The sequence below is a fragment of the Ictalurus punctatus genome, chromosome 5, assembly GCF_001660625.3.
Source record: "Ictalurus punctatus breed USDA103 chromosome 5, Coco_2.0, whole genome shotgun sequence".
Classification (NCBI taxonomy): domain Eukaryota; kingdom Metazoa; phylum Chordata; class Actinopteri; order Siluriformes; family Ictaluridae; genus Ictalurus; species Ictalurus punctatus.
In genome coordinates this window covers 31157288-31184922 of record NC_030420.2, presented here as the reverse complement: position 1 = coordinate 31184922, position 27635 = coordinate 31157288, and the positions used below count along the sequence as shown (strand labels likewise).

General features: G+C 44.9%; 1 protein-coding gene across 4 annotated transcripts in view; it reads left to right on the top strand.

Annotated features, from left to right (window-relative positions):
* Positions 1 to 27635, top strand: part of plxnb3 (plexin B3) — a 110342-nt gene that overhangs the window by 46446 nt on the left and 36261 nt on the right. For all 4 annotated transcript variants that reach the window (XM_017467483.3, XM_053680420.1, XM_017467484.3 and 1 more), the window contains exons 2-6: positions 3820 to 4942; positions 15508 to 15687; positions 23732 to 23860; positions 25393 to 25493; positions 25723 to 25855. In XM_017467483.3, coding sequence (XP_017322972.1) covers positions 3833 to 4942; positions 15508 to 15687; positions 23732 to 23860; positions 25393 to 25493; positions 25723 to 25855 — 1653 coding nt within the window. In that variant the 5' untranslated portion in view covers positions 3820 to 3832. The remainder of the gene's footprint in view (positions 1 to 3819; positions 4943 to 15507; positions 15688 to 23731; positions 23861 to 25392; positions 25494 to 25722; positions 25856 to 27635) is intronic.

Here is a 27635-nt window from a genome sequence, read left to right as displayed (position 1 = left end):
GGTATTTGACAGCTGACAGTAGGCGCTCTTATTGACTTGCGATTCCAGCCAGATGGGTGGGGTTCAAATGGCTCTTCAAATTCAACATGGTGCCCCTAAAAGCGTTCTTCCTTCACACACACACACACACGCAGAGAGAGAGAGAGAGTCACAGCTTTTAATTCCCTGGCTAGAAGTGATGTACAGGCTTTGTGTAGTGTCCTTCAGCTTTGTGTATGTGTCTCTAGGAACGGTGTCTGTATGGAGGGTTTAAATAAATAAATAAATAAAAACAAGGAACCAATAGAACGTCGAAACCGCCCGAGCGATGTCATTATTAATTTCCGCATAGAAATGGGTTCGAACATTCACCCGAGTCTTTCAGTTATCACGCCACGACGAAATTAGCGATGAAACGAACCTCTTCAACGTCCTAGCTTATTATTCGATTCTTCCCGAAGCACGTTATTCAGTAAACCGCTGCAGTTCCGTCCGTAATCGCCACGGAACTGACAGGAAAAAGTTTGCCGTTACGAGAGCGAGGAGCGTATCGTTTACTTATTAAAGAAGAATCGTTTTTTTTTTTCGTTTTTTTTTTTTTAAATCCACTCGACGGCTCACGAACACGAAACGAACCCTAAACAGCAAGGAAGTTGTCCGTCCGGTAAAACGCTGGGAACGGAGAACGTCTGTGTTTATTTGTGCCGCGCCGCGCCGCGCCGTAAGAGACGTCTGCCGGACGAAAATAGCGGGCGTCGAGGATACGACATCTCGGACGTGGCTGTAATGTTATTCGGTGTTTGTCTGCCGTTGTTGCCTGCTGTAGGATGTAGCCGTGAATGCTGTTAACCCCGCGAATGACATTATGTCTTGTTAGTGGAACCGTCGGTATTGAACCGTTGGCCGGTGCTGTTGAGTTTTCAGCTGCCAAAAATTTTAGTACTCTGTGCAGCTGAGAAAGGCTCTGCATGTGTGTGGGTTGGTGTGTGTCTGTGTTTCCGTTTATCATTGTATGGTGCACCACACACACACACACACACACACACAGAGACCATTATAATTGCCCGGATGTCTGTTTCTGAAGGAAATGGGTGGAATTTTGACAGCACTCTCCAGCCAGCTGCGGAACATGCCAAAGATGAGCTCTCGGCTCCACTCTCAACACACCACTGACCAGGAGAGAGAGAGAGAGAGAGAGAGAGAGAGAGAGAGAGAGAGAAAATGAGCGACACTAGGGAACGAGTAGGCGTAACCAGAGTCAAAGGTCAGGTTTGGAATCTGAGCCTGTTAAAGGTTTAAAAAAAAAAAAAAAAAAAAAAATTCTTTAGTACCATTCAGCTCTGCTGCCTCCATTAACCGTGCGCTGTGTCAGAGAAAGCATCCAGTCATTCAGCGGACTCGAACAAGCTTCACCGAGTCTGTTATCATCGCAACGCCGCTGAGAGAAGAAGAAAAAAAAAATCAACCCCCATTTACTTTCCTCCCGTCAAACAACACGGGCTCGTTCCAAAATGTAAGGAAGCGCTCGTCTCCCGATACACAACCCCCCCCCCCCCCCCCCCCCCGAATACACCCCCTCCTCACCCCCTTCTCTTTCAATTCACCGCACAAAGAAGTTCTGTCACTCATCCGAGCGCACGTGCGTGTGTGCGTCTGTGTGTGTGTTTCTTTCTCGTATGCCCTGGAACGCTTATTATCATTTAAGAAGAGAGAACGAGACAGCGTAGAGGAGAGACGGACGGAGAGAGAGAGAGAGAGAGAGAGACGGAGATATTGTTGAACGCTGATCGTGCAGAAAACGCTCGTTTCAAATTTGAGCCATGAAATTGGATGTTTTGACAGAGAGCGAGACCCCCTGCACTCTATTTTATCAGCCTTTTGTTCGCTACTCTTTCCTCCCTGGGTTAGAAAGGCACACACGCGCACACGCATATATACGGGCAGTGGGGATCCAGGAGACATCCTCTGCTTCCGTCGTCCGTTTCGTGTCCCGGCTGCGATTCACATGGAGGACGTTGCAGGCGACACACCCTTTTTATTCCCCTCTTCATGGCGCTTCTTAATTTATTTGGCAGGGCGTGGGCCTCTGTGATGTTCTTGGCTTTTTTTCACTCTCGAGCTTTTAGGTCCGAGGTCTGAATCACGGTCCGTCAGACGTCGTCGACCTAATCAGCTTTTCGTACTCATTTCGGCCGTCGGGATTATTTCTCCCAAACTGTTCACCTTATTATTCATCACACGTGACTTAATCGCACGTCTTCACTTTTTTGCAAAGAAAACTATTTAAAACGGATAGTCGGGGGAGGGGCCGATCGCATCCGTTAATCAATACAGCCCTAGCGTCATCATCGGATGCACGAGAAGCTTCCCACAATCTTCTATCCAGACCTTTGAATCTTTTAAGAGTTGTCAGTAGTAAGGGTTGTTGCCGGTTAGCACGTAGCTTTTCCCAGCCTTTTGATCACGTTGATGAATGCAGGCCAGCGCGGCAGTCTGCCACCGGGAGGCCGAGGCGTGGTGCGGGAGACGATGTTCCGCCTTCACTCCTTATAAACAAGGTGTCACTACAACCTCGCAAAGCCCAGGCCTAATTGAAAAGAAGTGGCTAATCTGGCTAGCGTGTCAAACAGGCCTTTCTCTGAGCCGAGGCTTTGAAGAGGGGAGATGAGGAGGTAAAACGTCGTGCATACTGATCGACCTCGCTAACTCCACTCTCTCATCTTCCATACAGCAGAAGCAGCAGAAGCAGCAGCAGGCCCCCAAGACTTCTGCTGCTGCTAAATGAATTAAAGATGACTCCTCTCCCCTCCCATGCCTCTCCTCCTCCTTACTCTCCTTTTTTTTTTTCTCTTCTTCTCACACTCGGTGTCCTTCGATACCGTTTCTTTTTTTCCTCTTCTGGAATGAAGTAATGTTCGTTATTCGAACACGAATTAGTCAAAGTTGTGTCTCAAGCAGGTCTGGAATTTTTCATAGCTGGAGAAACACCTGCGATTTGTCTCGTTTCAGGTGCCGTCACCTTTTTAGCATTTCCGTGAGGCCGGTGATTTTTAAAAATTTCACAAATATCCAAGAAGCACCAAGTAGCTACGTTTGGGGATACGTGTTATTTAGCACCTAACTTAAAGTATGTACTTCTATTAGTTCCTTGATGCGTCAGGTACGAGCGTGTCTTGTATGATACCCGAGGTAGCTTACGGTTCGGACACCTTCCCTTCCGGTAGTGAACGAGTGCAGCAGTCGCTTTTGCGTTTCTCTGACTGAAAGGAGGCAGTTTGATTGAGGCTAGCTGAGAGAGATGCCGGGTCGGAGCTGGGCGTCCTCCGCCATCCGTGTGAAGGTGGCAGGACTTTGAAGAACAGAAGAATCCGTTTGATGCAGTGAAGCTTTGTGTTGTGTACCAAGGATTTGCAGAACATACTGTCTCTGGTGTGTTTGTGTTAACCTAACTGTTGTCCTTTTCCCCCCTCTCTCTCTCTCTCTCTCTCTCTCTCTCTCTCTCTCTCTCTCTCTTTTCTCTCTGCAACTATCTTGCAATTGTCCTTCCATGTGTTTCCTTTCTCTTGTACTGTACCAAACTTTCCATCCCAATCATTCTCTCCTTTCCCCTGTTCGCTTCCTTCTTTTCATGCACTATTTTTTTTTCTGCCATGTTCTTCCTTTGGCCTGTTTCTATTGTGCTCTTTCTGAATTCCTGAAATCCCTTCGTCTGCCCTCTCTTTTGTATTCCTGCCATCCCTGCATTACTTCCTCTTTAAAAAAAAAACAAAAACAAAAACCCTCATTCCTACCTGTCTCGTTTTTCCTTTGTCATATTCTCTCTGTCTGTCTCTATAACAGGTAAGGGGGTGCCATGCCGGCTGCTGGTCCCCTGCTGCTCCTCCACGCCATCTGCTGGTGGCCCTTGGTGCTGTTCCTGCTGTTGCCCCCACTGCCCCTTTTTGCCCGCACCAACCCCCCGACCTTCATCTCCCTCCACGACTCGCGCCTTAACCACCTCTTACTGGACTCCGGCTCGGGCTACGTGTACGTAGGTGCGGTTAACGCGCTCTACCACCTCTCTCCAGACCTCCAGCTCATCTCATGGGGCAAAACTGGACCCACGCTGGACAGCCCCGACTGTTTGCCCCCGATTGAGCCTAAAGACTGCAGCCAGGCACGCCAAACCGACAACACCAACCAGCTACTGCTGCTGGAGAAACAGGAAGGGTCACAAGCACAGCGCCTGATAGTGTGCGGCACGGTGCTGCAAGGCATCTGCGAGAAGCGCAGCCTGGCCAACGTTTCCCAGGTGCTGTATCACACGGCCAACCCCGTGGACACTCAGTACGTAGCTGCCAACGACCCTCGTGTCTCCACCGTGGCCGTGCTCACCGAGCACAAGAGCACGCGCCTCATGCTCGTAGGACGAGGTTACACTAGCAAAGGACCCGGCGGAATTCCACCAATCACGACGCGCCGCCTCGAGCAGTACCAGTCCTCTCCTGCGTTTTCACACGAGGAACTGGGAAAGCTTGTAGTGGGCAGTTACTCCGAGTACAACAACCAGTTTGTGAAGGCGTTTCATCACGGTACACACATTTACTTCCTGTTCTCACGCCGCGATACGCTGAAAACGCGAGCTTATCAGACATACATATCACGCCTCTGCGCCGGAGACCCCAGCTTTTACTCGTACGTGGAGGTACCACTGAGCTGCACAGGGGGCTACAACCTGGCACAGGCGGTCGCCATGGGAACTTTCCTCGGAAAAGCCACCATGTTTGTCGCCATGGCGGCAGGGCAGGCGTCGACACCCGCGCCCACGGGGCGCTCGGCTCTGTGCGTGTACAGCATGGAGAAGCTGGATCAGGCGCTGGAGCGGGCACAGTTTCTGTGCTACACACAGGAAGGAAAAGGAGACAAAGAGCAGGAGGCCTACATCGCATACGAAGTCTCCTCCAAGTGCCTCAAGCTTCCTCCGGTGAGTCATCGCTAAACGTTAATGTCTTACTTACACGTCGTGCTAACAATCCACGCTGCAATACTGTGAGCGGTTGGGAGACTAAAAAACTGGATAGTTCGGTTTGGAGATAGTGTGGGTTCTTAAAAGGTGACAAGGGGAAGAAGCTCACGTATTCACCGCGGTACAGGAAGGATTAAATTTAGCCGTATGCATCATCGTTTACTGTTGACTAAATAGAGGTGAGTGCAATAGTTTGTGCGCCCTCCGGACCAAATTGGAAAAAAAAGCCGAGACAAGGTCAGTTTAAAAGTTTGCATCTCAAGAGATAACATTTGCTATGTTCTCTCTATGGGATTCTCTTGTCGTACCGTTCGACTAGTCTTTTTCTTGTTGAGCTGTCAGTTATAACTCTGCCACATGTCAAACACTTCCTTTTTTTTTTTTTTTTTTTTTTTTTTTTTTTTTTCCAGGAGAAGAGGGTTGTAGCAAAAACGCTGACGTATTTCCCTCAGTTCTTTTCAGACTGTTTCCCATGTTTTGGATTGTTGTCCTGTCGCAGGATACACCCACGGCTCAACTTCTTGGAATCCTTTTGTAGATAAATTGTAAAGTAGATGTCTTCACACAGACCTACAGAGTTTTGCACTCCACTGTATATTACTGCGATCACTATCGGTTATATTTATAGACCTACGTATAATTGCGTACCCTATTTCGACAGTCATACTGCAACACTATATGTAATACTATACTAATGCCAAATTTCTCATTCTGAAGGACTTGCAGTTCCCCAACAGCACACCGCACAATTGGGAACAATGGAGCTATTTTACATCCTTGAAGGTTGCATTTTTTGAACCGTGACAAAATAATTAACGTAGTAAATAAGCATGATTGCCCTATACGAGGAGGATGACAGAAGGCCGTAATTAGGCCGATCCGGTTAGACAGTTTTCTGCCCATTTATATGATAATTTCACATTGCTTTACATGATGGCAGCCTTGATGTGATGAAACGTGTAACGTGGTAATTCGCACACAGTGCAGTGTTCTTTAGTTCCTCTCCAAGATTTTAGAGTGTGCAGAAAATGCAGACTTTGTAGGGAACATCTATGCTGCAGTCATGTTTGAGTAATGTGTGGCTTCACTGTAGGATTAAGAGTAAATTTGCATACAGTTGCAACCGAAATTATTCAACCCCCCCCAGTGCAAATCAGGTTTATCGTCAAAATATACAGGCTGTCAGCTGTTTGCGACGAACGAATCAAACAAAAGCAACCGAAATAGCTGCTGAAACACAACGAATGCCTCAAGTGGTTTCCCCAAATTCAACTGAAAATACAGCTTATAATGACTTCTCCAGTTTCAAAATTACCCCCCCCCTCCCCCCCCGAATAGAATCCCACACAACAGCACAACTATGCAAAACAGGTGTTGTCTCGAGCACACCTGATACAACTTAGCGAGGGATTCATTATTTACACCAGGTGTGCTTGAGCTGGAACGCATGAAATACCGGAACTGGCTAGGGGTAGAAAATGGATGAAATACCTGGACTGGGCAGAAAAAGGAAGCTATCGATGACCTCAAGCAGATTTCTGAGAAGGCAGGTTGTGAAAAACCTTTGAGTGACTGCCAAAGACCTGTAGCAAGACTTGGTGCAACAGGCCCTGAGGTTTCAGTGAGCACAGTAAGGAACGTACTAAACGCTGCAGGTTTCCATGCCAGAACTCCAAGACGTTCACCACTACTGCACAAGAAAATCGCTCAAAACCATATAAATAAGCCACAGAAGTTTTGGGATTCTGTTCCGTGGAGCGATGAAACAAAACTGGAACTTTTCGGCACGATGGATCAGCGGTATGTCTGGAGGAAGAAGAATGAAGAAAGAACACTCTGTCCACAGTCGAGCATGGCGGAGGCTCGGTGATGCTCCGGGGCTGCTTTGCATCCTCTGGCCCTGGAAACCTGCAGTGCGTGGAAGGCGAGATGGATTCATTGAAGTATCAGGAAATCCTAGGAGAAAACGTCATGCCGTCTGTGAGGAACAACAGGACAATGGTCCCAAGCGTACCTCAAATTCCACCAAGGCTTGCTTGCAGAAGAAGTCCTGGAAGATTCTACAGGGCCATCACAGTCACCTGACTTCAACCCTATAGAAAATCTCTGGTGGGATTTGAAGAAGGCGGATGCAGCACGCAAACACAAAAATATTACTGAACTGGAGGTTATTGCTCATGAGGAACGTGAATGCCAGAAGGTCTGCATCACGTCTGCAGCAGGTCATAGCAGTAAAAGTGTGCTCTACTAAGTACTAAAGATGCTCGCCATGAAGGGGTCGAATAATTCTGAAACTGGAGAAATCATTATAAGTTGCATTTTCAGATGAATTTGGGGAAACCACTTGAAGCATTCGTCGTGTTGAACTATTTCAACCACTTTTGTTTGGTTTGTTTGTCGCAAACAGCCGAAAGTCTGTCCATTTTGACAATACACCTGATTTGCACTGGGGCGTTGAATCATTTTGATTGCAACTGTATTGAAGGGTATTTTATTCATTTTGAAGGAATTCGTGGTCACTACTGGGTAGTGCTCAGCACTTAGGGCAGTTAAGGCTCTGGGATACTGAAGGTTTAGCTCTCAGCACCACCAGTCTACCACCGAGCAAGGCGTTCATGCTTCAGCTGCTCGACTGGCGACTCTGGAAATTGCCCCTAGGTGTGACCGAGTGTGTGAATGTGTGTGCTCGTAGACTGGCGTCCCCATCTAGGGTGTATCCCCGCCTCGCGCCCAGCATTCCTGGGCTGGAGTCCAAATCCACTGCAACCCTGACCAGGATAAAGCAGTTAATGAAGATTAATGAACGAATTAGTCTAATTGCCAGTGGCTAAATGACATGTCGGGTGTGTTTTTGAATGTATTCATAGTAATGTATTTATTTAAAAAAAATATCCCTGAAAATTTAGCCCAGTTACCTCTTTAAAAACGTAAGTGTATATAAAAATATAAATCATTATTTAAGTCGTTTGAAGTGTAATAATAATAAAAAAGTGGTTAAGAGTCGTTTCCATTGTGTATTGCTTCCAGTTTGCGTGGGTTACCTCATGATTGCGTTAGAAAAATGGCCCCGGGCTGTTAATTCGTCAAAGTCGCATTTCGGGGGTTGGTTTACCGTGCATTAGCATATTATGCTATAAAGGGTGACGCTAATCAAAGCTCTTAAATGAAAAACTGTACTGCGTTTAGAGTACATATGGTCACTTAGCCATTCAGTATTGTGTAATTCTGTGTGCTGTACCGAACACGAACAATCCTGCATCCTGTCATATCGCAATACTGACACTTTCCCTGACACTCTGCCTGGAGCAGTCTTCAGTTTTTTTTTTTTTTACTCGGGTCTGCTTGACCGTTTTGAGCCCATTAATGGGGTCAGAGTGCGACAGCGAGGTGAGGAGGAACGTACGGGGAAGACTCATCAGAGTCGTCTGGGCTCACGGCACGGCCATGTAGAGCAGAGAGAGGGCAGCTGCTTCAGCGCTGACATAGATTAAGCTCAAGCTGCCAGAGACGGTAGCTAATCCGCACAGCACTGTGGGAGTGTGTGTGTGTGTGTGTGACTGGAAGACTGGAACAAATTCACTGCCTGGACCATTCCATACTGTGAGACTAGTGATCTCGATGGCCATTCAGAGCTACACTCAGAAGCAGATACTAGTCATTTCTCAGTAGTGGTGCTGCCTTAATATCATCTCTCTCTCTCTGTGTGTGTGTGTGTGTGTGTGTTTCAAAGTCGAAATTACAATGTTTTTGTGCTAGAGTGCACTACACTACACTATATGCGCTTGTTGAACATCCCGTTCCAGATTTATTCCCTTCTTTTTGCCGTTGTGATATGCTCCACTCTCGTGGGAAGGCTTTCCACTAGAGTTTGGAGTGTGTCTGTGGGGATTTGTGTTCACGTAGCCACAAGAGCATTGGCGAGGTCAGACGCTGATGTTGGGTGAGGAGGCCTCGGGTGCAGTCGGCGTTCCGGTTCATCCCAAAGGTCATCCTAATCCCATATCTATGGGTGTGAACGGTCAGGTGTCCACAAACTTTTGGCCACACAGTGTGCATTATACAAGCATTTCGACCTCAAACGTATGCCGGGGCATGTCCGGTTTCGGCTCGTTGAAAAGTGGGCGGTCCTATTTTATAATCCTTTCCGAAATATCCTCTCGTGGTGACTTGATCTTTCAGTCAGGAACCCAGTCAGGAACTGAGTCCCGAGTTTTTCCGGTAGTTCCAGCGTCACATGACGGGAGCAGGATTCCTCAGAGCATTGTCACGGAATAATAGCCGCTTTGAATGAATAAACAGCTTCCCTTCCTTTTGTAGGAAAGGCATTATAAAAAAACAACAACTGACAATTGTACAGATAATCCGTCGGTCTTTCGCACGCGCCCGTTACAGTGCCGTAGAGCTGAAAGAAATGGGTTTCATTCGTTCGCGTCGTCATTTAATAATCCGTAACGTGATCTGGCGTCATGTGATACGAAGCTCGGAATAGCGTTCAGCGCAACGATATTTAACTGTAGATTTTACATTTTTTTCATGATTTTAGAGTGCACCGGGGGGGGGGTAAAAAAAAAAAAATCACTCCTGCGCACTTGCAGAGGAAAAATCCGCCGTTTTATCTGAGGAACGGATGAGGAAATTAAAAAATGGGATGTTCTGGTTTAGGCATGTGTGAAAGGAAGGAGGAAAATCACATGGGGGCTTTTAATGGGATGTGGGGGGAGGAAGACACAAAGCGGGGTGTGTCTGTAAGAAAGAGCGTGTGTGTGTGTGTGTGTGTGGTTAGAAAAATAGGTTTATTCTATATATGTGTGTGTGTGTGTGTGTGTGTGTGTGTGTGTGTGTGTGTGTGTGTGTGTGTGTGTGTGGTTGTGGGGGTAAATCCAGCTTAGAGCTGCAGTTGGTTAGAGTTGTGCTGACCCACATCCCATGAGCTCACCCTTTCGCTGACACACACACACACACACACACATGCACAGACACACCCTCTACTGACCTTTAATCTCTTTTTCCACTCTTAATCCACTATTTAACCATCAACACAACCACAGCATGTAGTATGTACTGTTTACACACACCACAAATCCACACTCTAATCTCCACCTTCCCCCCCCACACCTGAGTCTCGCACACACACACTCTCACCACAGTGTCTTAAGTAACCTACCCAAAACACACCCAGGCTCATACAGCTACGGTTTGGTTTAATTTAAAACCTCATGCAGAGAAAACCACTTTGTGGTTGTAAGCATCAGAGTCGCCACCGCCTTAATGCATATTTTAAAGGTGTATTTGTGTAAGTAATAGTAGGAGTGCTCTGAGTCTCTGTTTGTATACGTGTGTGTGTGTGTGTGTGTGTGTGTGTGTGTGTGTGTGTGTGTGTGTGTGTGTGTTCCGAGTTGACTTTAATCATATGCCAGCGCTCAGCAGCCCCCCCCCCCCCCCCCCCACGCGCGCTTTCTCTACGCCCAGCTATTGTCTGTCTGTCAGCCGTCTGAACAGCTGCAGTTCTAGAGTAACACTAACCTAGAACACACACCTCACAGTAATGCTTGGCACAATACCAGCATAAACAAGGGAGTAGGAACGTGTGTGTGTGTGTGTGTGTGTGTTGGGTGGTTGGGGGGACCCCTTACACCACAAAACTGATGAATTCTCTAATGCGATCGGTCAGGAGGTCATTCGTTTGAATAACATCGGCTGTGACGGTAGTAACGCGACTCACAGGTCGAGCTCGTTTTAATACGTTGTTAACGTTTCTATAGTAACCGCTCATTCACGCCGACTTACACGGTGTACGAACTGCGTAATCTAACGCTACTAATGAACAGATTAAAGAACAAAGGGAACGCACGTTCCTTTAACAAAGGGAAAACGTGCAACGATACGGTGAAGCTTTCTGTGTGGAGACTTGTATCATTCCTGGAAGGAGTCTCCAGTGTCAGGTCGTTTTTCCACCACGGGAAAGTCTTCAGAACCGAGAACAATGATGAATATGTTTATAGCTGCTGTCATGTATGCGATAACAGGAATGAACTTCCCGTCACGGTCCACAATGTTACACGTAACTATAAACGGATAAAAAGAATGACACGTTGTTCATTAATAATAATAAGAAGAAGAAGTCATAATTGGCGAATGGCTCTGGTATAAGAGGAATAACGCACTTCAGAATGTGCTGTTCTTGGAAAATAATCAACCTCACTTCACACTCCACCTCATCGTTGAGGATTTTCCTATAACCGCATAACCCCATGTCATATATATATAAATGTCATATGACACTGGGATTCATGTTTCTTAACCCCCCCCCCCCCCCCCCCCCCCCCCCCCCCTTGGTAGTTTGAGAGAATGTTCAATTTCACCAAGGAATTCATGTGCAACACTGACTGCGTTCAGCGCCGAGCGCGCGGCTAATCTACCTAGCCTTTATTTACACATGATATGATGTGTAAATAACTACAACATGACCGTACTTCCTTAAAGCGTTACTTTGTTCTACAGCACCGAGGCTTCACGGTACGAAGAGACGCCCGCCTGTTGCGAATGCTCAATCAAATGAAAAATGATGGCTTACTTTAATTATTATTAATGTGTGATTTGAAGAAAAGAAAAAAAAAAGAGAAAAGAACTCAAAAGAGTCACCCAGAGATAAAGAAGAATAATGATATTTTTCCATTTTTCAAGAAGACGACCGCTGTGCATCGTTTGCGGAGCACCGTCATCTGTCACATTAATCACGATAAGGTGGATGATTTAGGCACATTTAAAGCATGCGAGCGGTTTATCTAACCAAATGAGCCAAGGATACACGTTTTTTGTTTTTTAGAGATCTTTAGAAAAGGAAAAGAAGAATATAGTCTGCAATAGGAAAATAGGGAGCAGTACTTCAGCCTACAGTCGCTAGTTAGAACTTCAGCAGCCACTGATCTGTCACTTTCCTGCAGAAAACTTGTCTTTCTAAGAAGTTTCAATTAGCTTTGAGATGCTTACAAGGCCAGTAGAAGTGTGTGTGTGTGTGTGTGTGTGCGTGTGTGTGTTTCTATGCTCCTTGTGTGCTCGAAAACGAGCATTTTCCCACACCACTCTCAAGTAGCAACACCTTATCTACACCAACTCCCAAATTCCTCCTACACCCCCGGGTATAATTAGGAAATTTGTGAAGTAGTACACATTTTGAAAAATAGTTTCTACCGTGATTGAGCAAATCTACAAAGGCGACTGATATTTTTGGCTTGAATTAGAGATGGACCGGTTGTGGATTTTACCGATACAGATAACGAAGTTGGGCGGTACCTGCCAGTACTTTTTAAAAATTAAATATATATATTTATTTATATATATATATATATATATATATATATATATATGTATATATGTATATGTGTGTATATATATATATATATATATATATATATATATATATGTATATGTGTATATATATATATATATATATATATATATATATATATATATAGATATGTATATGTGTATATATATATATATATATATATATATATATATATATATATGTATATGTGTATATATATATATATATATATATATATATATATATAACTATTAATTAATGTTACAGTAAATAAAAGAGAGACATCCTGACTGAACCAAAAAATAACACTCCAAATAACAAATAAAAATAGATATTCAAAATAAAAATTTTTTTAAAAAACACTTCAAATAACACAACAAAATTTGTCAGCGATAGCTTTTATTTCGCCTCTAGAGGTCGCCCTCGTGACAGCGGACCCTTCTCTGCAACGGACGCAACCAGGGAAACCTATCGGTGTGAATTTTTGCTGACAGCAGATACAAAACCGATCAATCGGTTGACCTCTACATTGAATACCTCCATGCGTGAGGTTGTGAAGTATAACGTGTGATTAGCGAAGGTCGGAACGTAAAATCAGTGATGCTTATTATTAGGTGCAATCCAAAACAAATCGTAGGCGTAAAGTTCATGCCGGGGCTCAAAACCCAGGCAGATCGCATCACGCATAAAAGATCACACAGGTGACTGATGGGTATAAACACGGACACGGAATATAAATAGGAAAACTGGACTCACGAGATAATGATACAGCTTGTCACGAGCAGGAACAGCAGGGTATAAACAGACAAACTAATCAAGTGCGAGACACAGAACAGGTGAACACGTTCAGGTAACACACCAGCGATAGGACTGGAAACAGAACGTCGCTCGAGAAGCAAAAGCAGGTGGAGTTTTGATCTGAAAACTGATCGCACGCACGCAGCGCGTGTTGGTCAGGGAAACGTACCCCATGCTGAGGCAGGGATTTTGTGACACGCTCAGAGGAACGCTCGATCCTCTCTCTCCTGCATACATTAGCCCACAGACCCACCTTCGGGTAGAGTCGCTCTGAGTGACGGGGGAGAGAGACAGTATGCCGTTCTTCCCACACAAAGAGCACGGCCAATTTTGCTCCCCAGGCTCCCGAATTTCAGAGAGATCTCTGCTTCCTTTTTTTTTTTTTTTTTTTTTTGCGCGCCACTCGGGAGCTCCCTGTTCCGACTTCTTTAAGCCCGCTTTATACTTCGAGCATTGAATGTCGAATGAAGAAGCGCACAGCGCCATGATGATAACATTTCACGTGCATGACACGGTCACTGGATCTCACAAAGGCAAAAAGCTGTTAGGAGTCACGTGCGTTTGCGATTCTTTCCTTTCAGCTCTTTTTTTCTTCTCTTTTCCGCCTTAACTCCTAATGACTGTATTGATTTATCTCTCGGAGCGAGATGAATAGAACCTGCTGGTTCCTCCCTCAGGATACAGGGTGGGTGCAGGGATCCATGGTTTCCCTGGAAGCTTCTGGAAGCAGCAAACCTCACACCTGCTTATTTTTTGGCGGCGTTTTACACTTGCACGATTAATATTAACATTCTACCTGAATTATTAATAATTATTAGTCAGTGCTATGTCTCTGAGGGTTTTTCTCCCGTCAGCCGAGGACGGGAGGCATTCGCACTTGCGAATACACTTTGCAGAGAATAGATTAAATGTAGAGTTTGGGCAAAATGGAATTTTCCTTCTTTTCCACCCCACGTGTAATCCATCAGCCGGCCGTGGTTCGTGCCTGAAGTCTGCTGATTTGGTGTTGCGCTGCATTTACAAGGCTTATATAAGCTAGTAAGAGAAGATTATATCCTCCAGTTTAGCATTGTGCAGACTGCATCGTAAATCAACACCTGAAAAGACAGAATTTCTATTATTTGTGCATTAAAAACGAAAGCCACAAAAAAAAAAAAGCCATAACTCGGCAAAATAAGCGTGTTTAAAAGTAAAACATACTTGTCGTTGTGTGAACCACTTTTACTGTACGATTCCACCTGTACATTTTGGGCCACATTTGATACAAAACTCTGTGCTGAGAAAGAGTGATGGCTGCTGCTCGCAATTTTTGTTATTATTTTTTTTTTTTATCCATTTTTATAGAGAATTTTTTATAGAGAGTCATACCAGGTCAGAAAGCACATAAAGAAGTCTGTTTGAGATATCAGATGACGGTTTGAGGTGAGTGAGTAATGATTTAGGCATGAGGTTTGGGGGTGGGGGGTGGTTGTGGTGGTGGATCTCTTCTAAAAACTAAAGAAGTAAACTTCAGAGACGAAACCTGTCGAGACGTCGGACTACCGTGAGTCGGGAGGACGTTTCGGGGGGCATCGTGTTAATGTCACGATTAGTCACGCTGTATAATTGGTCGGTTACTTCACTATTGTTAAATTTCTTCTCAATCCTCTCCAAAAACAACAATACAGGCTGGATATGACAACCAAATTCTACCTCCTAAACCCGCCTTAAGTCGTACTACAGAAACGTTTGTTTTTCTCCCAGAGCTGAGAAACATTTTGGGCGTGTAAATCCGTTACTCTTGTAAACATGTTACGTTACATTATCTCAGCTGTAAACTCTGCGCACGTGAGTAACTTTTACGATACGCGACGGCCAACAAACCCGCGGAAGCTGCTCAGACCTGTCATTAATATGAAATACTAACGATGCGCCGAAACCGTTTCGATCCCATGAGAAATGTTAAACCGTGACACGCGGACACCTCGTAACCTTATTGTTTCAGGTCAGACGTTAGCCAGACACACGGACTGCGTTCGTTAGAAAAGTAGAGCGTAAGACCGGGGTGTTCTACGGCTTCGTTTTCTTTCCGGTGCTGCTAAGTCGTGAAAGTCGTACTCGTGTCTGTGCACAAACACTGTACGTTTTTATCATTTCCCTACTGGTCGTTGTTTGCTGTTAAGTCAAAGTCGGAACTCCTTCGTTTCCTTACGAGCGTTTGGTGTGTTGCTGAAACGGGCGGGGGGGCGTCAGATCGTAGAACCCTGCACTGTAAGAACGACGCTAGCACAACGCCACTCATAAGCCCACGCTGCAGGATGATGTCTTGCCATTGTGATGTGATGCAAAATGCCCTGACTGAGAATAACGCCATCGGTGTGTCATCTCACTGTGTGTGTGTGTGTGTGTGTGTGTGCAGGAATCTGTGAAGGAGTACCCATGCGGAGGTGAACATACCCCAAGCCCTATCACCAGCGCAGTGCCACTCCAAGCCACGCCCGCCTTCACCTGGGCAACTCAACTCACCGCTGTCGCTGTAGCAACCGAGGCTGCCCACACCATTGCACTCCTGGGGGACAAGAGTGGACAACTACTAAAGGTACAGAACACTGTGTGTGTGTGTGTGTGTGTGTGTGTGTGTGTGTGTGCGTGCTTGTGTGCAGCATGTAAACAGAGCGTATGAAAACTTGGATGTATGTTTGAGTTGTATTTGTTGTGTTTGTGCACAATCATATATGTTGTTTGTGTGTGTGTGTGTGTCAGCAGTCTGATTGATAATCACTAACTGGTTGAGTGTGGAAGTTTTATAAAAACGTCATTGGTCAGAATGAAAAAGCAAAGAAGAGGATCCATGTAGAGGTTCTGATGTACAAACACGCTGGAAATGTTGCCTAGGTCTGGTAAATGATATTGTATGGCCTGCATTTGCAAACTATGGGGGGGGGCACATGTATTTATGACGCAGGGTTGGACAAATCAGCATCAGTAACCAGAAAAAGAGAAATATTGTACTTCTTATTGACATCTGCAAAGCCAACGGTTTCATCTGGTATTAAGACCGTGTCCAAACTTTGGGTGCGTCTCAATTAGCTGACTAGTTCAGTAGTCAGGGCACCGATCAGGAAGTCGGCTATTTTGAGGACCGTCTCAGTTGCAGAATCCTTCCAGTGCACTGGAACGTTCGCTCCGTTAAAAATCCCACAATGCACCGCAAAAACCAAGGAACATCGATGCTCACTATGTTCCCTTGCTGGACATGTTTTCGGAAGCCTCTCAGCTCGAAAAAAAAAAAAAAAAAAAATGGCGGACGAACTCTCAGCCGACTTTGTCTTCAAATGTCAGTAGCTTGTTCTCGCTCTCAGATGATTACTTGCGTATCGGTTGCCAAGAAGTTATTTCTGCTAAAGGGGGCGATACTAGCTTCTGAGGGCGAAGGTGTACTTACTTCTTCCACAGAAGAATATCACATTTATCGACGTTTCCGTCGAATAAATGATCGAAAATCATAATTAAAATAGGCGCCGATTCAAAGATGATCAGATATTTTGCTCGTCCAGAGATGTCAAAAAATTCCATGGGGTGTACTTATTTTTTCACGACCGTATGCAAGACGTTCTTTAAACCGACACGTTGTGTGAAAATCTATTTAAAAAAAAAAAAAAACCTTTGAAAAAGTCTTTTCCGTCGACTTACCGAGGCACAAGCCGCAGTGTATTAAAATCGACAGAACTGTCAGACAGGAATGTAAAATTCCAAGGTCGTGTCTAGTCTGTCGTACCCAATACCAGGTCCATTTTCCCTGTGAGGTCATCATCTTTCTCGGATTCTTAAAAATGAATGCACGTTGTTGTTGTTGTCGTTTGACCAGTCTGCACATTCGGTTCCTCGGAAAGGATTTAATCTGGTGTATCGTGCAGAGATGAGTGTGGTCTTGGTCAGTACATAACACTCTGCATAGTTTCTCTCTGTGTATTAGATTGTATTACCAGAGCACTGTGCGCTTTTGTGAAGCCCAGAACATTTGACTTCAAAGCTGGAGTCGAGTTACATTTCTCCTGGGTCAAGGTTGATTCTCAAAAGGGGCTGAAAGATCAGTTTTCAAAGGTAGCAGAAGTTTGACAAACTTCAGAGGAGAGAGAGAGAGAGAGAGAGAGAGAGAGAGAGAGAGAGAGAGAGAGAGAGAGAGAGAGAGTGAGTTAAATGGTCACATACCTGCCAGTATGAGCAAAGTTCTGGGCCGAGGAGTATCGATTAGCTAAAAACCTTACTAAAAATAAAAGCTGTCGTTCAACTGATGATGATTTGATCAAACCCATTAAAATAATCTGTAAAAAAAAAAAAAGAAAGACGTAAACCCTTGTTAATATGCAGTATGTGTTATTATAGAGAATATAAACCCCTCGACTGTAGTATTACGCATAGCGTTCTGTGCTTCTAGCTCGTATGGACTCGGCTAGTATTAGCACTTAGTATTACCATAGACACGGGTACAACTTACTGCGACATCATCTCTCATCTCAAGTTTAAGTTGTTTCTGCAAGCAGAAATTCCCCCGAGTTTCAGGACACGAGCTCGGACGGGCATCATAACACTGGTACACTACAGCACTGTTAAATTCTCAATTCTGATTGGTCAGACAGTGCTAATTATTTTTGTATAACAGCGGCTTGGAAAGTAGTTTGAAGATACAAACAGACGAGAAGTTTCACCCCTGGCTTTCTTGTTCGGGATAAGTTCGTAAATGATATGATTTCGTATGTGGATTTGTGTAGTGTTGAAAGTGCTATTTAAATAATAATAAAATTGAACGGAATTGAAAAGTAGGATACGTCAGGACGGGAAAATAATCCGCTTTCGGTGTGGGGTTTCGTTCCTAATTATGACCGTCTGGTGGGCAAATATTTTTCAGCATCTGGTCAGGGATGCTTCTGCCGAGTCACGCCGAGTCCTCCATAACGTCATCAGTTTTATCCGCTGTCGAGAGAGTCGAGCCAGGTGTGACCGCCGCGCGACTCCACCGAGATGAGAGTGTACGATAAGCAACTGAAGCAAATGTTGAACGTTGCACAAGTACAGTTTATTCAAAACGGTAGTTAGGTAAATGGAGCAAAATGAACGTTTGTTTTGCACTACAGTCGTGTGGAAAAAATAAGTACACCCCATGGGAATCGGTGGCTTTTTTGACATATTTAGACGAGCAAACATTTGATCATCTTTCAAACGGCGCCTGTTAATGAAGCTGATATACTCGAACGGATCCACAAGGGAAATTAGCTTTTTTTTTAATCATTTATTCAACAGAAATATCAATAGATGTGATCTTCTGTGGGGGGGGGAAGTAAGTACACCCTTGGCCTCAGAAGCTAGTATTGCCCCTTTTAGCAGAAGTGACTTCATGTAGGCGTTTTTGCATAAGTGTTCACCAGGCTTTATGGAATTTTTGACCACTCTTCCATGTAATATTCTTTCAGTTGCAAGGTGTTTGAGGGTGTTTTTGCATGTTCTGCCCGTTTCAAATCCCCCTACAACATTCCAATGGGATTCAAATCAGGCCTTTGACTAGGCCGTTCCATAACCTCCCCCCTTTTGCTAGTGTGCTTAGGAGCATTATCCCGTTGGACGATCCACTTTCGGGTTCGGCTTCAACTTTCGGACGGATGGCCTCACGATGATCTTCATGCACGCTTTGATGTGATGCGGAATTCGTAGCTGAATCCATGAATGCAAGCTGTTCAGTTCCTGAGGCAGTGAAGCAACCCCAAACCGTAACATTCCCACCACCGTGCTTCACATTTGCTATGAGGTCTTTGGTCATGTCTCCTGTTACCGTGGCCAAACAACTCCATCTTTGATTCGTCTGTCCAGAGCACATTATTCCAAAAGGCCCGGTCTTTGCCTGTATGCCGTATGCCAAACTGCAGTCGTTTTCCTGGCACGCCTCCCGTGCAGGTCAAATCTCTCTCTGATTGTAGAAGTGTGCACTTTGACACCAGTAGTTGCAAGACTTACTAGCAGATCCTGTGATGAAATTTTGGGGTTCTCGGAGACTTCTTTTCGCACCAGGTGGTCTGCTTTTAGCTAGAATCTGCCGGGATGTTTGAAATCTGCGCCATTTGTAGACTATTTTCCTTATAATCTGGAGATCTAATCACTGGACCCCAATCTTGGACACTTGATTCTAATTGTATGGATTTGAAGGTGTGATAAATATAGGGGCGTACTTACTTTTCCCACGTGACCGATCTGTTTTTTTGTTCATGTAAATTGTGAAAATGACTACAAAATGTGAATTGTACGTGTCATTTGATAGCGTGCGTCAACGTTATTAATAGGCACCGTTTCAAACAGCATCAGATGTTTGCTTGTCCAAATATGTAAAAAACAACAAAAAAAACAACAATTTCCTTATTTTTATATCTTATTTTTTCGATTGTTATGTGTATTCCCTGCTCATCACACCGAGTCTGGTGGGACATAACGGCTCATTAGAGAACCCTTCATGCGTGTTGAAGCAGGGAAAATGTTCAGCGGTTGCTGTAGCTTGTTGACATGTGCGTTCATGGCTCCAGCTGCAGGTAAACTTAACCTGGGCAGGTGACTACATGTGTATCCTAATCTGCTTATCCGATTGCGTCGTACCCTCTTACTCAGAGGCAGAAAAATGATCTGCATTTTCACTCGAGGAAAAAAAGAAAGGAGAAAAAAAAAAAGGAAACCGTGTGGCAAGTCTTCTACTTTCTCCCCACTCTCTCTTTGAGCCCCACGGAGGCAGATGATCATTTGTTGCTGTCGGTTTTGTACTTTATAGCTGCTAAATGTGAGCACGGTGGGGAGCTTCTTTAAGACCGCATCACTGCTGTAATGGGGTGTGTAAACGCAACTGTGTAATGTTTGTGTGTGTGTGTGTGTGTGTGTGTGTGTGTCAGCTGCTGGTGGTTTATGATCTCACTCATTTGGGTCGCTGTTGCTGTGAGGAATGTCTGCCAGCCGCGCTCAGTCTGATCTGGCCCGAAGGGATGCGTGTGATCATGTGAGATGTGTGCGATTGTGTTTGTGTCTGAATCACTGGGTTTTATTTTACCTTTTTGTTCCAGTATTGGATTTACTACAGGGTGTCCCAAAAGTGTCCATACAGTAGGGGACTGTGTACAGTACATCGTCGGTCGTGCCTACGTCACTGGACGTCGGCGGACGTCCACTTCTCGGTCGGTCCGCAACACTTCCGGTCTTTCTGAACTTGTTAATAAGTTTGGCGACAGTGACGTGTGCCAAACAAGTGCTCGCCATGTTATGTGTTAAAGTCCATCAAGGCCAATTTTTATTGTTGGACAAAATATCAGGAAATGAAAGCCGAAATTCTGATCTGTGAACTCATATATTCATCGTTTTATTCTCAAACCCGAATATCTGCAGTGTAAAGAGAAAGCAAAAGAATCTGCCTTGCTGTTCCAAAACTTTCGGCGGGAACTCTAATACTTCTGCAGTTCTCTTAGGCACACTGAGCTTATTATGTGGTTTTTTTTTCTCATTATATTCAGTTCTTCTGGAGACGTGGGCTGTTGAACTCGATTCTGTTTTCGTAGATAACACCAGACAGCATCCGTAGTGGTTTTATCCGTTATTTTAGAGGCCTCACAGCTCCAGCGTCGCTGGTTCGATTCCGAGTTTAGCGTCTATGTGGAGTTTCTATGTACGTTCTCCCAATGTCCGCGTCAGTTTCCTCCCAGCTTTCAAAAAACATGCCGGCGGGTGGATGTTTAGGCTAAATCGCCACTAGGTATGAGTGCGACGAGTGCATTCCCTCCTCACTCCCAGTGTTCCCGGGAGAGACTCTGGATCCACCCTGACCAGGATAAAATGATGCAGTATAAAACAAACCTAGTGTCTCCTGATTGTGTGTACCATTCAAGGCAGAACACTGAAACGTCTACGATGTATTCTACGAAAAGGGAGCGATGAATTTCATCAGTGAATTTCCATCAGAAATGGGAAAAAAAAAAATGTCACGTGATCACGTGTTGTTAGTCAGTTCCACTATAGGTTCAGCTACATTACAGCTACATTCACTGGCCATAGTGAGGAATAACATCTTCCAGTCCGTTAAGAACGTTGTACTCGGTCGAGAACAACACATTTCCTTTTTATTTATGTTTTGGATGTTTTGTTTTGTTATGAAAAAGGATCTCAGATGCTTTCCGATGCGCAATATTTTAAATAATTCAAAACCTAAATGCAGAATTTGATAGCTCTGCTATGTGTGTATATGTTAAGGGCGTAACGATGTATCGCGGTACGATACATCACGATGCACAAATGTTACGTAGTGTCAAGTTATCGTAGCGTCACGGCGGTTTTAGTATTACGATACGACGTCCGTTTTATCCTGCAGCTCGCTTGCAGTCACGTGAGCGCGATGACGCGCGAAATTCAGACGGCCGAGGGCAGGAAGTGAAAAGCAGGACGGACGAGATGGAGGAAAGTCTGTACCGTACTGGTTTAGACACTATGGCAAGAGAAAGGTATAAACACAACATATGTTGGACGTGATCCTTATGTTATGAAGAGGAGCGATTTTTTTTTTTTTTCTTCTTCTTCTTCTTTTTTTTTTCTTCTACTGAATTGAAATTCTTTCCTGCCACAGAGGCGGTAGACATCAGCAATTACCTTGTCCTCCAGACATCCCTGTACTCCAGAAAACAAATAAAAGCATACAAAAGTATGGAGGTATGCAGCTTTTTTGTTCGTCTTTGGGTCAGCGACCTCCGTACCAAGGTGCTCCACACCGAATATCGTTTGGTTTTCACCCGGGTGAGTGGCATTCCTTTCTTTATTTATTTTGTCCTGTGGATTAACCTAGCAACAAACATTCAACGCGGCCGCGCCTCTCGATGCTAACGTCACGGTCGTTTACTTTACGTTATCAGGTCAACCAATCTCAACGGTCCGCCGAAACGCCACTAAAGGCACGGATCATCGCCGAACAATTACTTTAACTTTACAAAGCACGGAAGGTGCTAACGTTACGTAAACGTCGTATTAACGTAACTTTGACAACGTGGTCACTGCACGCACGAGCGTCATCCGACTCGGCTCCTCCCGATCGCAGGCGCAGGTTTACAAGCCACTTTCTCCTGCGTTTTTCAGTCAGTCTCTTGCATTTTCCCCCTCATTATGAACTTTCGGTACACGTGAAAAGCTCCTTGTGGTTTGTCGGTTCTTCCTATTAATGACTCCCTGCCCTCCATCTGTGTTTCACGCCACAGCAACACAGTGTTTTTATTTTGTTGTTTTTTTGGCACTTTTACTGCTTTAAGAAGTCCTCTCTTAGGTTTCAGCGATCTTAATCCTAATTATATGTTAAAATTCAGTTGTACTGTTCAGTGACGCACCTCGTCAGTTGTTCATTTACATACAGAAGCTTTCAATTAAATCCTGAAATATTGTAAACGATTTACGTTGTGTGGACCACAGAGAAAGTTATTGAAAATTGTTATTGAAAATTTTGAATCCTTAAAAAGTCTGTTCAAAATGTCGTGATCGTATCGTGAGCCGAGCGTATGGTTACACCCCTCGTATATGTATGCGTTTACATGTTTGGGCACCTCTGCGTTTGTGTGTGTGTGTAAAAGAGATGAGAGGGCTTATCTTGGTGAGGAGTGCTGGACCCGGAGGAGCTGGCCCCCCTCGGTGCATTGTGGGTAGGCAGATAGGCGCGACAGCCGCTACAGCAGCTCCAGGCCTGAATAAAATATTAACGTCCAAACACGATTGTTTACAGCATCGAACTCCTCCGGCTAGTTTCATTCCAGCCTCACACCTGCCCTGTATGTGCACACAACACACACACACACACACACACACACACACACACACACGCTCTGAGACTGGTGTGAGTATGTAAACTAATGCATTGGGTATGTATGAGAAGCAGAGCACAGTTAAAAAGGACATGCTGCCGTTACATTTTAATGCACAGTTGTCGGATGTAGTGTTTTCGTGTAGACGCCGTGTGTAGACGCCGTGTGTAGACGCCGTGTGTAGACGCCGTGTGTAGACGCCGTGTGTAGACGCCGTGTGTAGACGCCGTGTGTAGACGCCGTGTGTAGACGCCGTGTGTAGACGCCGTGTGTAGACGCCGTGGGTTCTAATGTGAGCGTTTGTGTGGTGTGTTATTGTCGGATTAGTTTGTCCTCCGTAGAGCAATGAGTGTGTGACTGCAGGTGTTTTTTTCATGTGTATGACTCAGTAGTATGCAAACAGTATATATGCACTGTGTGGCTTGGTGTGTGTGTGCGTGTGTGTGTGTGTGAGAGAGAGAGAGAGAGAGTGGGCAGGTATTTGTCTACGCAAACAGTATTGATGTACTGTATGGTTGGTGTGTGTGTATGCAAATGGTTCAGGGGCTCAGTATGACTCAGTATGTGTGTGTGTGTGTGAGCGCAAATGGTTCAGGGGCTTAGTATGATTCGGTATGTTTTTGTATGTGTGTGTGTGTGTGTGTGTGTACAAATGGTTGAGGCATTGTGACTTGGTGGGTGTACACATGTGTGGGCAGCTGTTTGTCTACACAAACATTATTGATGAACAGTATGGCTGTGTGTGTGTGTGTGTGTGTGTGTGTGTGTGTGTGTGTGTGTGTGCAGGTCTTTGTTCATATGAATGGTTCAGGTTCTCAGTATGACTCGGTGATGGTGGACCCTCAGAGCTCCGTTAACCCTGACCTCTTGCTGGACTCCACCTTACGCAATGTTTACATCATGACTGAGAGGAAGGTACGTTCAGCTAAACACACACACACACACACACACGCACACACGCACACACGCACACACGTGGCTCCAAACAGCAGTAAGTAATAGAGGTGAGTTGCAGTTATTGCCAGTGTGTGAGTGATGTTGCTGGCCCTGGGCTGTGTACACACTCGCCGTGTTTACTCCGTATATTACACGCGATCCTGTGGGAGTTCTGACCCACTTACAGCCGCTGACCACAGGTACACATACAAGTGTCTGCAGCTGAGGGGAAACTGCTTTGTTAAAGAATCATCACTGGTGTGCAGAGCAGAACTCAGAAGTGAGATTTTGCGGTTAGTTAGACTTACGCGATACTGATCTTTCCCTGATTTACCTTTGGGGAAAAAATGTAATTGCAAGAAAATATCTTATAGCAACAGTTTTGGACTTCAGTTTTTTTGTTGTTGTTTTTTTTTTTTTGCATTTTCAACCAGGCAGTGACATTTAAACATGGCGATTGAATATAACGAGCTAGGATGCGTCAGGAGAGGCGGAGACGGCCGCGCGTGCAGATCGCTTTAATACAAACGCCACCAAACACAAAACAGGAGCTTCGAAATCACTAAGGCTAGGAATAAAAATAAAACAAAGACCATAAACACAGCAGCAAGACCAACGCAAGACGAGGCGTGTGCTTCGTGAACATGAACGTGATTCAGGCGCAGGTGGTCATGTGACCGTGATGCAGTGAGGGGCAGCGGCTGCTGGGAACTGTCGTGCAGAGTCAATTCTCCGATATTACACGACAAATACCACTTTCATGTTTAATTGTCTCTAATTGTCACTCTTTTAACGTAGTTCGGTTAAATGGTGCATAATAAAAACCTAATTAAAGCAAATAATAATAATATAAATAAATATGAACAGTAAACGTAAGGCAGAAGTCAGTGATAACAGCATCACCATGGTTACGGTGTATGCTTCACACGAGCTGCTTTTTCCCCCTTTCATCAGCACAAAAAAAATCTTTGCAGCCAGCACCCAGTCCCCCCTAGTCCGTTTAACAGAAATGTGTGAAAACACCAGACTTATCAAAGTGTCTCACATCCTTCATACGTAGACCGCAGAGTATCACAAGAAGAGGTTTTTCTTGGTGCCGTAGTGCGCAGCGTAACCCTCAGCGCTGTGTGCGAGCGGATTGCGAGTCGCATCATTAATCGTACTAACTGCTCTACTGATCACGGCGGCTAAAGGCTATCCGTCGTCTCGGATCACGAAGGAGCAGTCGAGATACGGAGATTAGGGCTGTCAAATTCCTTTACAGATAGCATTTCCAGTTTAATTGCTTTACTGATTTAAGTATTCAAATATTAATTATCCTATCATTTTATACTCCCAGAGCTAACATTAGGAGTCGTGTGAGAGTATGAGCTTGTAATTTAGAAATTGTGCAGTTGTTAAGGAAACACACTTTCTTCAAGATGATTTGCCCATGACATGGCATATTTGACACCGAGAGAGTCACTTCAGTGTCATAATTGTTTGTGTGTGTGTGTGTGTGTGTTTCCTAGGTAACGCGTTTGCCAGTAGCTCAGTGTGAGAGGCATTCAGACTGTCATTCATGCCTCTCTGTCCGAGACCCCTACTGCGGATGGTGCTCACTAGAGGGCAGGTGAGCCTCCTGTCTTTTCTCTACCCCTCTCCTCTTTTCTCATATTATCCTCCTGCTCCTTCTCTTTCACCCGTCACGGCTCTTTTTTTCCACCTCTCCACTCTGTTGCTCTCAAAAATGCAGCATTTATCCATAATGCGTAATGGATTCTGTGCAATCCATACAGCCATATTGATGTTTTTTTTCCCTTTTGCACATCAAAACACTTTTGTACACCTGTGTGTTTCAGGTGTACTCGGAAGCTAGAGTGTGCCCGGCATTCCCAGCCTCACCACTGGCTCTGGAGTTACGGTCATGATCGGCAGTGTGTGTCCATCCAGGGTCTGGATCCAGCCATCCAGAGCCGGGAGGAGCAGACACAGGTACACACTCGCACCCCAGCTCACAGGATCACATGCAATACATTGCTCATAATCTGGAATGAATTCATTCTAATTGAAGATTCTGAACGGCCTCTTTAAAGTGCACCTATTATGGGTTTTTCAGATATCCCCTTTCGTGTCGTGTGTTATAGAGCTGTTTGTGAATGTAAAACGTCTGCAAAGTCTCAAAAGTCAAAGCGCACGACGAACGGAGTTGTCGACTCGCAAAAGAAGGAATCGATTCTGAACAGCTGAAACGACTCGTTAGTGATTCCAGACTTTACTTCCTGTACTAACCTACGTAGGTTTGTAACAACACGCCCCGCCTCTGGTCTTCATCGACTGCTCGCTGACAGACGGAGCTGAAACTCGTTACGGTAGTGGGCGTTTCCTTTTTGAAACACGCTGACAGTAATAGACCAATCACAACAGACTGGGACATCTGACCAATCAGAGCAGAGTATGCTCTCTGAAAGGAGGAGTTTAGAACGAATCCTTTAGCACGGATCATTGAACGAGTCGTTTGTGACACTGAGGGGAAAAAGGTAATGCTACAATTTAAATTATGAGCAGGTCACAGTGTTTTTGGATCTCGGATGCATGTGAGAGCTTTAAAACAACATCAGACACTTTTCAAAACCATAATAGGTGCGCTTTAAAAGGTACATGCTGTTTATCCAAGTCGCAGTGATTCAGTCTGTAAGCCCAGCGTTTAGTCACCGGTCGTATATATTTTTTTAACATGACTCACGTATGATGTCAGTCTGAGCAAAACATCCTTTAAATAATCTTAAAGGAGAACTCCACACGAAACACACTATAGTTGTTGAACGTCCCATTTCCCCACTTTTTTTGCCATTGGAATAAACTCCAGTCATCTGGGAAGGCTTTCCGCTAGATTTCTGAGCGTGGCTGTGGGGATTTGTGTTGAGGTCAGAGCGAGGACGTCTGGGGTGCAGTTTGTCCCAAAGGTGTTCAGTTCAGTTCGAGGTCAGGGCTCTGTGCAGGACGCTCGAGTTCTTCCACTCCGATCTCGGCAAACCGTGCCTTCATGGAGCTCGCTTTGAGCACAGGGGCATCGTCATGCTGGAACAGGTTTGGTCCTGTGTAGGAAAATCGTAACGCTACAGCATACAAAGACAGATATTCCACACAATTGTGTGCTTCCATGTTTGCGGCAACAGTTTGGGGAAGAACCAAAAAATGGGCGTGTTGGTCAGGAGTCCAAAAGCTTTTGGCGATATAGTGTATCTTTATATCGGAAATATTTGTGATGTGTTTAGTGTTGTGAGTTGATGCTGTATTTTTTGTTATTCCTGCGAGTTAATGGTTAGCAGTTGTGCCTCAGAATGCAATGCAGCTACACTTTGCAGTTGCTCCAAGTAGAGATTTGCGAGATGAAAAGAATGGACCTGAAACACGGCTGTTTATAATGTACGAGACCTCGGTCAAATTATCGACAGATTGTTCGGGCTGCATGCAAAACTACCTACTGACTACTGAAAATATTCTAGGATCACGCTTTTCTTTTCATCATTAGTGTTATTTGTTCCTTCTTAGTCCTCTATTCAAAAAGAGCAGCCGGGTACTACATCGTTTTTTTTTTGTTTTGTTTTTTTTTAAACCAGAGCTTCTATTTGTACACACTGATCTCAGTGACTAAACAGTATCTGCTGCCAGACGGCTGAATTGAACGAGTCGGATTATGGGTGTAGCCGAGTGGTTGGAGGCTGAATACGGACTCACGCTGGCACCGTGTAGATAAGGTTAAACACTGCTG